Raw genomic sequence first — 13,238 nt, forward strand, 5'->3', positions numbered from 1 at the left:
TGTTATTACAGTGTCTGCGAAGACCTGTCTTGCCTCAATGACAGTATAGTATTTCCTTATACAGACGGGATCATTTTCGTTAAAACAAAAACTGACTAAGCTGACGGTTCTGTTTTACCCTTTTAATCCTGTGGGTCTTTCACAAAAATCTTTTTATATGAGGAATACCACCGGACTGCTATGAAAATATAACACAACATACAGTACCTTCCATATAACACTCATGTCTTCTCACGTTAGATCTCTATAATAGAACACATGACTAGACATATGACAGAATGTGGCATGAAATTTACCAGCTCACTCAAAAGTCCTCAGTCATCAATCGGCTTTTGCACTGTTTTGATGCAATAAAATAGTCATTAATATGGTTTGAGTTTTTCAGATTCATGGTTGGTTGAAACTTCCAAAAGAAAGTTGTTGTTGTGAATCGAAAAGGAACCACAAGTTGCAAACTGAGTTCATGTTATGTGCCGTGCAGCCATTCATTAAGAATCTGCTTGCAAAAAACTTTAATTGAAGTGTAAAGGTCTACTCAAATTAAGAAGATAAAGGGGACACACGTAGGAGTTGTGGCCCACTGGCCAGAAGCCAGCCTTTCCCGACAGAAATTGGAGGCTGAAGACTCAGGGGCTGAAGTATTGTAGTCTGAAAGAACCGTCCCAGCCATGTTGTTGGACCCGACAGATGAGATCCTCGGATCAAACAGCTACTTGCAACCTTGTTTTATAACCGTACAGTATGTTATGGGGTTCTTTATGCACGGCCTTGTTTTCCCAGGAGCAGAGCAGCTCCTGTGTCCTCTCAGTCTACACGTCAGCGTCGCATTTCACACTGAGTCCGCGGGCACCGTTCCTCCAGTAAGAAGTGTGACACACCATTTACACAGGTCTGAGGTTAGGTGAGTTTTAGTTATATTTGGGAAAGCGCGCAGGGTTCAATTCAATAAGTACTGTACTCTATACTTCTCCTTGCCACAAGGTGGCAATGTAGTACAATTAAAGTGAATGGTTGCCCGCAAGCTCGAACGTCATAATTGAGGGACGGAAGTATCTGTATTACCCACGCATGTATGGTTGACCTTCTTTAAAAAATCTAGCTTGTGCAGTATATGAGCTGATGGTGTATTGAATATTTTAAGCAGATAACGAGCATGTTACGTATTTATGCTGCTGTGTGTTGTAGAGAGATTGGCAAGAGGGTAAGTTCTGCTGCGACATTTATTTAAACTGGCATCTGTTGTGAGCGCTGCAGTTCTTCAAAATCGGATCAGCGTACTGCTTGTAGCCGTTCATAAAATTTACTGTTGTCTAAACATCCCAGTTACGTTTGAAATGTTGCAGTGCAGTGGTATTTTATTTGTATTAATATTTTTCTGTTTACACTGTATATATTACTGCATTGCTTATTAATGCAAATGTACGTTTGGATATTTATTATATTTCTGCCTTTATTATATATTGCCTTTCATCCGCTTCAGTGAGATTATATCTGTACATTTTGTAGTGTTTTTTAAAAGGAATTTGTTCTAAACATCACTAACATGTTTTATCAACAATATATGTGTAATTTAAAGTACCTTTAATGGGCACTCTATATCAAGTGTTGAATCTATGCTTATATCTATTTTTAAAAAAAACTATTTTCATTCCACTCTTGTGATTTGTGACTTTTTAAGTCTCTGTACTTCCGTTATACTGGTCAGTCCTTTATTTATTGTAAATGTGCTTAATAACATTTCTGATTTGTTCTGTTTTCTGTCTAGTTTGCTTCATCTATCTCAGGAGACCATGGACTTCCCAAAAATCTGCTGATTCCTTCGAATTTGATAGAACTCCCCCATACAAGTAGGCATCCGACTCTGAACACTGATGCTTATGACAGTCGGACACTCATGTGCTCCATTTAAAACACCTGATGACCAGCATTAGTAAAACTGGTCACATCTTTTCTGTGTTTTAGGAAACTTGGATCTCGTGTTTTCAGTCTAAATGAGCTGGCAGTGTTAATTTTGTCACGTTATTTAAATAACTTAATCGTTTAAAAATAATGAGGGTAACTAGCGATTGAAATCTGTGACTTTACAATATAAATATTTGTAAAGTGCTCTAGGAGTTCTACATGACCAGCACAAGGTAAAGGAACAGAACGGGGTGCTCTGCCAGTAAAGGACAAGTGCGCGATGCCCCTGCGGTGTGACTGTCTCTGCCTCTCTGTTCCAGAGCGGCCCCCCCCTGTGGGCTCGGAGCTGCCGGTGCTGCGGCGGAGCGAGGTGGAGATTCCCGCTCACCTCCGCCCTGTGCGGACGTGGCTGGGGTCCCTGCGCGGCCCTGAGGACGACCAGCTGGGCCTGGTTGAGCTGCACCCGGATGTCTTCGCCGTGCCTCCCAGGTCCGCCCCTGTATAACTGTGCCATTTCCATCGCGCCTCACGTCTGCGCTGCGGTAGCGCTCTCTTATCGCTGGCCAGGGAGACGTGTGCCGGCTGCAGCATTTAAGATCGACTGATGCTGCTCGTGTGTGCTGGCTCACTGGCAGATAAAAATCCGCATTAGAGTTCACAAGTGTCTGCGAAGCTGTTTTTCAGGGTGGTAAAGGGCTAGAAACGTGGTTCTTACCCTTGACTGCAGCTGCACCCTGTTGGTTCTCAAAATATGTTCTCACACTCCTTATAACTTTACCTTAAAATACCAAGGTTTGAGGAAACAAAGTAGTTGTACTTACGAGTCTGGGCTTGATGATTTACCTTCTAAAAATATCTGGCATGTTTCTCACTCCCAGAAAGGGGATCTCATGTTAAACTGAGGTGGTTAATCTGAACTACTGGTCTAGAAGAAACATCCAAATGTTTTTAAAGTACTTTGTCAGAGGTGTGCTTCTGTCACCTTGCAGAGGGAAAGCTCAGCAAATGCGCAGCAGTTTAAAAATGGATGACTGTTTTTGTATTTTTGTACTCATTAAAACGCATTAATAAAAATAATTCAGTTATAGCATGTGCAGGAAACAATTGCAGAAGTAATTTTTAATAATATGCCCTACAAAATGTATTTTTGTCTTTCACATCATAGCTTTTGCAATGCTTCTACTTTTTAGTTTGTATCTTTTTCAAGTGCCAGAGTACTCCTTTATCTTTCTGTTTTTTATTGTGTATTTTTCATATCCTATAAAATACTTGCATGTTAAGGCATTGTGCTGACATTCTTAAGTAGTAGGAAGGGCTTTATCCAGAGCATCAAATGTTGAAATTTCAGTTGTTTTAAATTATGATTCTTCTCTTATGATCTCAGGATGAGTCTTTGTGATGTGTACTTTTTGTCAAGTTAATTTGTAATCTGTTTTTAGGGTTGATATACTGCACGAAGTTGAAGTCTGGCAGAGAAATTTCAAGAGAATCGTAAGTAGATCTAAAGCGAAGATGCAGCGTGATCTCAAGGTGAACTTCTGTAATGATGTCTGGCTGTGAGTGCCGTGGGCTCGGTGTGTTTTCCGCACTCGGCCATCGTGGAAGAGTGTACCTGCTACTGGAGACGCACAGTGGGAGAAACAGTGATGTACTGTCAGTTCCACGACACCCAGGGGCCTCTTCTGAGGACAGTGGTCTTTGCTGCTCTTTTAGAGCCATGCCAAGGTGAAGAGCCGGGCGGAGGTGAGCGGGGGCGGCCGGAAGCCATGGAAACAGAAAGGGAGTGGCAGAGCCCGCCAGGGCAGCATCAGGTCGCCCTTGTGGAGAGGAGGTGGGATCAGTTTGTTCCGGTGCGCCGTTTCTCCTGCTCGCCTGTTACTGTGCGTGCTGCATCCACCTGCCCGTTGTGTGGTTCAGCATATCTCGGCCCACAGCTGCAAAGTCTGTAAATGCACATACACACCTCCCCGCCCTGCCCATCTAGAGCACCCAGGAGGCTGTAGGGGGCGCCCTATCACCGGCAGCTGGAGTGCACTGCAGACCGACCCTGCCCTACCCTCAACGGCCTGTAGCCGAATTGAGGATTCCCCATACAGTCGGTTAGTGATGTGACCAGGCACTCGGCGCTCTGCACTCGGCGAGCTGGAGCACTTGGGATCCTCCATTATTCATTTTCATTCTGCTGGGTAACCCCTTTCGGACGAGTGTGAACTGGAGGCATGTGCCACACACACCAGCCCTCATGTAAAAGGCGACTTCTTTGTGATGCATGTGCAGGTGGGATTGCACACGGGCCTCGGGGACCCACCAGTTACTACTACATGCTGCCGATGAAAGTGCGCGTCTTGGCCTTGAAGGTGGCTCTCAGTGCGAAACTTGCTCAGGTAAGCATTTCACTTCCAAAATAAAACCACATTAGACTTTAAAATCGCACTTTTCTTCTATACAAAACAGATTGTAAGGCATTTTCTGAATGAATATGTAGCTTTTCACTACTATAAAATGTTTTTCAAAATGAAAAAAAATGCACAGTTCTTGTGGCATTTCTGTCCTTTCCAGAACAGTCGTATCAGTCGACCTAGTATGTGTTCAAGTTTTAAAATGTTTTCAAGTTTTTCTTTTTTTTTTCCTTCAGGATTATCTTCATGTCGTAGACTCTCTAGAGATGCCTGCTCCAGATTCCCAGTATCTTTTGGATTTGGCCAGATACAGGAACTGGGGGGATTCGGTTCTGATTGTAGACGTGTACGTATTCAGTGTATATGTTAATAAACCCAGCTTTTAGAAACATCGGTGCTGTGCTACAGTATATGCATGTAATACACATAAGAGAAGGCATAGAAAGATGTAAACAATAGCAGACAATGTACAGTACGTTGCGTCTCAATGGATTTCTGAATTATTTTCCACGTGTGGTGCAGCACAAGAGAAGGCATTACCATCCGCTGGTTGGAACCTGGTCTTCAGCAGGATTAGGATTGAATTGGCAGATCTCTTTTGAATGGCTGGATTATGTTTATGTAATAAGCCCGTATGATAACCTACAGCTAGTGCTTTAAAGACCACTCCTTTTAATTGGAAGCTAGTGCAATTTATGTAGTTCGCACTCAAGCTGCAGAATTCTGGATATACTTCTAGATTTACCTGCTTAGAACCTTGGAAGGTACTACAGCAAGTAGTGCATTTAGGAAGTTAATCTTGAACTTGTGGCATGTATCAGTATTTCAGTAGCAGACAGTTAAGGTCATTGCCTGAGCAGTGTTACAGATGCATATAAAAATGTACAGACTTTCAGAATGACAAACTTCCTGTTTTTTTACAACAGGAAAGAAGACCTTCCTGGAAACATTCTCAAGGCAACTGCAGATCTGAAAACTGTGAATGTGATTCCAGTAATAGGTATGAAACTGGGGTTTAGACTGGGTAAACACAAACCTTGAACTTGGTTCGCGTCAGGAAATACCTGTGGTTATGTAAACCGCCTGTCTTATTTTCACAGGTCTCAATGTTCACAGCATGCTAAAACATGAAACCCTTGTTCTGACGCTGGATGCTGTCAATTTTTTGGAGAAGAAACTGCTCTGGCACGACTGCAGATTCTCACCACTCTATTCTTTCAAATTACCCTATAGCGATTTTCCACTGTAAAAAAAAAAGGAAAGGACCAAGTATAAAAATGTTTATTTTGTATGTACAGTATTCAATTAAAATGTGTTCCCCAGAGATTTGTCATTCCTGATGCATGTTAAAAAAATAAAATAAGGCCCAATTTAAATAACGTACACTAAACAAAAGCAACAACAATGCAAATATATTTAAATTGCACTTAAAATATTTAAGGCTCCCGCACAAAGCAGTACAAGCCTGGTGTTCTAGAAAGGATAGAATATTTTGGGAGGTTGTATTCCATTTGCCAAATCATGCCGTACTTCCCATCTCAGAGCTGACCGTTTCTTCTCAGTTGGGACAACATAGGTATTGGGAACGTAGATACGCTGTGGCTTCTGGAAGAAAAATAAAACCCTTCCTACATTACTACTCTACTAGAATGTAATTTCAAAATCACTGTTGGTGAATAGTATTACCCATTCAACCATGGGTACCCAGGACAGGACGGTAGTTTATTTTTATATTCTATACAACTTCTTAGAAGCCATTCAGGACCAACCTCAAGCACAGAAACAGTTACTGCTTTCACAGGTTTAGGATCAAAAGAAATTCAGTACTGCTTGAGAATGAAAGTCGCCCACAGCTCTGCTGGCTGTGACAAACCACATGTGAACATGAAGCCTTCTTCTGGCTCGCTGAAGGATAACAGTCACTTGAAACTACAGTTTATTATCAAATGAAAATCACCATTGACGTAAAACATACTTACAGGTGGAGCTTGACTTTTGTACAGCATTTGTTCCTTGAAGAGAAGAAATTTAAATATGTAATAAAGCAGTTTTAATTTAAACTTCTTTTAACCATGAAAGAAAAGTTATTCTACACTTAATATAGTGCCAGTACAACAGTTTGGGATTCTCTCTTACCTAAGTAATGGGGATGGGGGAAAAACGGCGGTCCTATCTTAAGGCATAGAAACACTTCATGATAAGTGGTTTAAAATTTGTGATGGCATGAGCTAGGTTTCTTACTGAACAGATTTCCATTTGAAGTGATGGCTCAGTCATGTGAAGACACTTATCCACATACCCTTATCCCCCAGCGCAGTCCTTTACGGTCTTTCTCCCCAGGTGCTCTGAAAGTATCCCAGTCTTGTTTATACTGGAAATACCTTTAAAGGAAAGAAACAGAAAACAAATCTGACAATCTGCTTGGAATAGGCATTGTAAGGATGTTTTAATGCAATGGTTTGTTCAAAATGTAATTGTGAATATTAAGCCTTCATAACATGAACCTGCATGTGATGTTAAGGAGTGCACAAGCCTTCTCAGGCTGTGAAAAGCTTTGCCTGATTTTACCCCAAAGGTTTTTTGCAGTTCTTACCTGAATCCAAAGTTGCTTTGGTAAAACTAAAAAATAGAGCCTTGAGGTGTGTGCACGATATAGAAAGAAACATGAGGTTTTAAATTTACAAAAATAAATCTGAATATAGTTCCATTTCACATTAACACAGCACATTTCTCCCTCTAGGTAGATGTCTATAGATCTGCTACATGGGGTATACTGTAGATTCTGCCTTTCTTATTCAGAGAAAATAGCTTAGTTGGCGTGAGTGATCAGCGACCTAGTGGCATTACTTGATTCCCAGGAGGAATAGACAGGATGAAATGTTTTTCTTTTTGTTAGGTTTCCTCATGAACAATTAATTTTTAGTCAGTGCTGGTTTTGCAGACTAAGATGTACTGTACTCCTCAGACTACTTTACTTCAAGTAGTCAATATTACAGAATTTGTGGTTGAGAGTTTAAAAAGTTCAAAAAGCCATGTGAAGGCCATTTTCAGGTGGATTCTTACATACGGTTCCCATCCAAACAAAATTAAACCCCATGCAAATACATACTGACTCTTCATGTAAGCTTAGGTTTTTGGTGAACCAGTATAAGACTTTATGATAAAGGGTCTTAACAGTTCTGAAACTCTTTATGTTGTTTAACATGAAGACAACAAAACAAACCAGTAACATTCATGGAGATAGAAGGCACTGATATTTAGAAATGTATATGTATATTAAAACATACAAATACCTCATTTTAAGTGTACCACTTGTTTAAAAGCAACTAACTTTTCATTATCAAACACGACTGAACATTGTAAAAGATTAATGCAATAAACCTCAAAGATGTTTAAAATGGGGTGGCACAGCAGTGAGAATTCTGCCTTGCAACACTGGGGCCCTGTGTTCCTGGCATGTCACCTGCTACACTATGGAGTTTTTCATGTTCTCCTCACGGTCACGTGGGTTTCCTCCAGAGGGTCCGGTTTCTTCTCACAGTCCAAGGACATACTGGTCCTTGGCCCTGTATTTGTAATTGTGTGTGTCCAAATGGACTCGTGTCCCATCCAGGGTGTACCCTGCCTTGTGCCTGTTGTTTGGTGGGATACGCTCCAGCTGCCCCACAATCCTATATCGGATGAAACTGTTAGAAAATGGATGGATTCCAAAATCACTTACTTTGAGACGGGATCTGTTTTCTTCAGATTTCTTGTGTGAGGGTGATTCATTTGTGGTCGGATAACTGAAAGAAATATACATTTCTAAATATATGATGCTAGACAAGTATAACTGATATTTTAATCATGAGCTTACTTACAAGACTTGGGGTGACTCAGAATATCATTCTCACTCGCTGATCTCCGCTATGGAAGAAAAAGTTGAAGTTTTCTACTTGGTAATTTTCAACACATAGAAAAGGTGTAGGCACTGCTGCATTAATAATCACTTACAAAGTCTCGTCTGTACACTTGGAAAGCAGAGGAAACCCTTTCTGCCTCAGAGCTGGTTTTGTCACTCAGGCTGCTGGTCTCTTCACTGTCCACCTCAGAGTCCAGCTCATCTGAACACAGCTGAAGTCTGTCTAGTTCTTCCTCAAGTTTACCAACATCCACTGCTGAACAAAAACAAACAATACACTTTACACCACAGTAACTTATTTGCTAGAAAGGTTTTTGCATTTGAATCTAAGTTAATTTATACATATGTATGCATTCTTTAGAACAAAATCTTAAAATACTTTTTTTTTTACTTGCAGCAGTGAAGGAAAATTACAAAAATCAGTTACTTACATTTGCTTAAAGTATCATTCAAGAAGTGTATACATTTGTTTGGGGCTTGAACAAAAGAATGGGAAAAACATTAAATTTTATAAGACCTAAAGAATACCTTTATCATATTCATTCTTGCTATCCTGTTTTTCAAACAACATGGCTTCTTCTTCAGACTCATAATCCAAGTCCTCTGTCTTACAACTGCCCAGGTTCCCCACACAAGAAGGATTCTCCAAATCCCCCGATTCCTCAACTTTCTCTCTTTCAGGAATATTTTCCTCCCAACAGCCTTTCTCATGGGAAACCTGACTATTCTGGTCCAACTTGTCCCATGAGGCCTCATTCTCATAGCCCCCCTCCGAGTCCGGCCTGTGTGTTCCATAGCCAGACGTCGGCTCGCTCGCTGGAGTTTCTGGACAGACCGTGTCCCCTTCATCATGCTGAAAATTCCCTTTCGCTTCTGGGCTTGCTTCCACACCCTCCTCCTTCATAGACTTTTCAGTCCTGATATGGCATCTAGGATCAGGGTCCACCTTCAGACCCTCTTCAAAACATTCACGCTCTTCATCACTGGATTTGTCCGACCAAAAGGAAGAGGACAAGGAGCAGTTTTCCTCATCACTTTCTTCTTGGCAGTAGTTGTCATACATTCTATACATCGTGCTTTTCACCTTGCCTATGTGACCGGCTGCAGCAGATGGGTGAACCAAGTGCTGCTGAACTGCTAATAGGATTAGCTCATTTTCAGGAAGGGGGATGCATATTTGTTAAAGGCAAAGCTGTCCCCAGGGGCTTATAGTGTTAACCCATAGAAGCAGATTCTCCTCGTTAACTTGTCAATTAATAGACCCTACGATCTTGAAGTCAATGTTTGCTATCTCAGCATTTCACAATTAACCCAATATACAGTATGTAATGGCATAAAGAACAAATAGCAGAAGAGATTTACTGGGGTAGATTCAATGCAATATGTAATAGATAAATGCCCAATTTCTCTCACAAAATACGGAGCAGTGAAAAAAATTCTGGATACCTGAATCAGCTCTGCTTTCTGTTGATTCGTCAAAAACATGGACCTGGCCTCTCTGTTTCCTGAAGGGTACAAACATGCTGTAATGTAATAAATGAGGAAAAAACAATTTGGAAATACTGGTCTCAGCTTTCACACAAGAAATGTTGCAGCAACATACCTTAGAACTTTCCTCTTCAACACAGGTTTTCCATGATCACCTGGCTGTGTTGCAAGACCTGCTGATCTACTGGTATCTGATGCTGAATTGCTAGAATTGTGAGGGCTAATTCCTATGTCAGGCCTGTAGGGGGCAGAAGCAGGCCATGATAATTTTGGTGCCACAGAATATCGAATGTAAGGCTCACACTGCTGAATGTTGTTCTGGTTCTCCATTCCATATTCAGAAAATGGTACCTGATAAGAAATAAGAGGTTTTTCTTAATACAAACAGAAAATTCTCAGAAGATCATCATCTTTTTAAACATTTTATCAGGCATACCTTCAAGTGTACAAAATACTATTTGTAATTTATTGAACGGAAACATACATCCAAAACATTGTAACCTAAACATTTTATACATATAGTTTTAAGACAGACTGAACAAAAGAGTAAAATCTTTATTTTAGCACTTAAGAAGCTCATTCATATCATTATAAATCTCAACCAAAGACTATGCCCTTTTCAAAGATAAGACTGAAAGAAAACAAATCTGTAACCTGACGTTAGGTGACCACACTCATGACTCTAAAGTTTTACAGTACTCAGCTAACAAAGGCCATGTTTTGTCTGAGAGTGAATAATGTCCTAGAATCTGATACATAAAACAGTTCTACACGGACTCTGTATCGTCTTTTATTACACCCACAGGTTACCATTCTAACCAGTTCTTTATGATCACCATAGAAAGAAGCCTTCGGATGTCAAACCAAACAGAAATCACTCAGTTCCTGATCTGGACAGGAGGAATAGTTATCACCGCTGCACTCATGAATGCTGGCATGAACAATTTCATATTTTTCACAGGAATGCCACCACAAAATGGGAATACACTTTTGATCAACACTGCTCCCCTCTTCTACACAATATCTGACTCCACTTCACAGTTTTCAACTGTTTAGGATCACATTAGAGAGTGCAACAACTTTTGTACGCCACAGAAAGCAGGACTGACTCTCAGTCCTTGGAAAAGGCTTCCACACTCGTACGCACTGATGGCGGAGTGCCAAGGTGTTGAAGATATTCCCACTGCATCTTTTCTTGTCTAATCTCAGGGCTCCAAAAGTGGATCTATTACCTTAAAAGGCCCTCATAGATGTAGCTGTACTGTTTAGGCTGGCTCCATACTTTCATTTTATTTCAAGCACTCTCGCGAAACCTTCTACATTCATTTTATTTGGTTTGTTAATAACATTTATTTTCCCCAACATATGCTTGTCCCAGCGCGTTACCCTGGAATGTGGTGTGGAATGTATTTGCTAGAATATCAGTAAAACCTTTCTCCTGAAGCAGTCACCATACAGTTCTTTCCATATTTGCCAACAAACCAAGAAACCTTTGGTTTCTTCAAATTTAAGTTTAGAAGGCAAACTAGACCCTGCTCTCCAGCCACCTCTTCCAGAGTTCCTCTTCGGTTTGGCTCCGGGCTCAGTGTAAACAAGCAAACAAGTTCAGTGTTCCTGCTTTTTCAAAGGAACCTGTTCCTGCTTAAGTCCCTGAGTCTTACCCGTTTCTGTGGCTGGGGTAATCTGTCCTGAGCACATAGTCTCTTATACATCGCCTCAGCTTGGGAAGCTAAAAGAAAAAGACAAAAACAAATAATCAGGGGACTTTCCTCTCAAACAGGGCAGCAAGTATCCTGCTGTTTATTTATAAGCCTATTAAATGTTCAGTATAATTTTAAAACCAATACCTCAAATGATTAAGAATTAACTACCAGACCATCACAGAAAAAGGAAGAGAGGCAGTTATGTTAGAAACATATTCCCACTGAACCTATCAGCAAAAAAAGTGAGTTTTAAGCAACATTTTCAAATATTTTAACTTCATAGTTAGACACTTCTGACTGTTATTTATCATTCAAACTCTTGACACTTAATCAATAATGATGCTTTTCCATTTTTAAAAGCACTATGTTCCGCTCACTTGCAAATTAAGGCAGTAGCACGTGCTGTTGATTTGCGTGTCTTTCATCATGTGGTGTGCTTATTTACCGTAGGCACTGCTGTGAGACTGAGGTGTGTCTCTTCCACTTGACGTCTGGCTCTTTGATCTCTCATGTCGGATCAGCTGTTCAAGATCTAGATAAAAAAAGGTTAAAATTGCAAATATGAAGTTTGACATTACTCCCTAACGCATTTTTGTTTCTGTTCAAAGTCTGAAAAACGATTTCATTTTATATGCTGCTAAAAAAAAACACAAGCACTTAAAATCCTAAAATGTCTGCAAATTGACCAATTAAAATGAGATACCAGCTCTGCAAAGGCTGCTGCTTAAAAGAGCCATAGAAAACCTGCAGACACACTGGCCCTCCAGGACCTGGACTGGACTGGACACCCCTGACACAGCCTTTTCAAATCCGCAGAGGGATTTTGAGTGACTGGGGTAAAAAGGTTTGCACCAGCAAACTCAAGGAAGAAGGAGCTCAGATCACTAAATAATTCCACGAATTATTATTATCATACCTTGTTTGAATTCCCGGAGTCTGTGTCGTGGAATATTACTATATCCCAATACGGCCAACTGCTGTTCAATTTCGTCTTCTGTAAAATCGATATCCTCCATCTCCTACAAGTCGGAGACAACACAAAGTAGTTATCGCAGCTGTTTCACAGTCTCGTAAGTTAAAATGGGCAAGAAATCGTCATTCCCCCGGTCTTCAACGGAATAAATAGGCATATTTAATGAAACACAGATGATAAAACCTCCGACTATCAACTATACAGCTAGTTGTACTAAAATCGCTTTACAATTTCTAAAGGAGCATTTTACAACTCACCCTTAATAGCTGAAATAATTACCAAAAGCATCCCAAGACCATAAATGATGAAAAGGTATCTAAGAGTTTTTTTTTTAAGAAAGTGTCTAAAGGCTGACAAAAACTTAATACAGGTGGACACTACGATGAGGTTATCAGACCTAAATTGTATTGATCATAAAACAGACCGATTGTTGATGAAGTCATCTTTCATTTTACAAATCCGTGACACAGATCCGATCAAGGCACCAGAGAGAAGCTGTAGAAGTCTTCCCAGTGCTTGCAATATTACAAAGAACCAGATAAAAACAACAATGTACCGTAAGGTTATTTTGGAAAAACAATCCGTTTCAAAAGCGGCACCGTACCCGTTCCTACGATTTTGTCCCCCTCCCGATGCCAACTTCGTCACCAAGAGTTACCGATACAACATGTACAACTGCTGAACTCATAAAAACATATCGTTTGACTCGGCGGTCACCCCACCGCCAAACATTCAAGCACCTTTCATCCCAAGTGCAGCCGTTACTACAGCCTGACAACGACGCGCAGACCAGCCAGACAAGAGCAGCGACGCGGGGCCGGAAAGCAGCGAGCTCCAGACACAGCGCCCCCCTGCGGCGTTTATAAAAATAA

At 40.8% G+C, this 13,238-nt stretch overlaps 2 protein-coding genes across 6 annotated transcripts; one reads left to right on the plus strand and one right to left on the minus strand.

The window, feature by feature from the left end:
• The first annotated feature begins 1,027 nt into the window (after positions 1-1,027).
• mrpl4 (mitochondrial ribosomal protein L4) lies at positions 1,028-5,625 on the plus strand. Its single transcript, XM_088610344.1, has 9 exons — positions 1,028-1,201; positions 1,766-1,847; positions 2,223-2,391; positions 3,342-3,393; positions 3,616-3,733; positions 4,180-4,286; positions 4,538-4,647; positions 5,228-5,301; positions 5,402-5,625. Exons 1-9 carry the CDS (start codon positions 1,154-1,156, stop codon positions 5,548-5,550), a joined length of 909 nt encoding a protein of 302 aa, XP_088466470.1. The 5' UTR covers positions 1,028-1,153; the 3' UTR covers positions 5,551-5,625.
• On the minus strand, positions 5,567-13,162 carry hyls1 (HYLS1 centriolar and ciliogenesis associated). Of its 5 annotated transcripts, none has more exons than XM_088610340.1 (12): positions 12,971-13,162; positions 12,310-12,412; positions 11,839-11,925; positions 11,352-11,419; positions 9,806-10,041; positions 9,649-9,707; positions 8,295-8,455; positions 8,162-8,207; positions 8,023-8,086; positions 6,601-6,682; positions 6,281-6,313; positions 5,567-5,906 (listed from the first exon to the last, which is right to left on the minus strand). In XM_088610340.1, exons 2-12 carry the CDS (start codon positions 12,407-12,409, stop codon positions 5,775-5,777), a joined length of 1,068 nt encoding a protein of 355 aa, XP_088466466.1. In that variant the 5' UTR covers positions 12,410-12,412; positions 12,971-13,162; the 3' UTR covers positions 5,567-5,774. The 5 variants fall into 5 exon arrangements, with proteins under 5 accessions (XP_088466466.1, XP_088466465.1, XP_088466464.1 ...); XM_088610339.1 differs by having other exon boundaries at positions 8,295-8,458; positions 12,923-13,162; XM_088610338.1 differs by having other exon boundaries at positions 8,295-8,458; positions 12,971-13,161.
• Between the last annotated feature and the right edge of the window lie 76 nt (positions 13,163-13,238).

The sequence above is a fragment of the Lepisosteus platostomus genome, chromosome 17 (assembly GCF_059453375.1).
Source record: "Lepisosteus platostomus isolate fLepPlt1 chromosome 17, fLepPlt1.hap1, whole genome shotgun sequence".
NCBI lineage: Eukaryota > Metazoa > Chordata > Actinopteri > Semionotiformes > Lepisosteidae > Lepisosteus > Lepisosteus platostomus.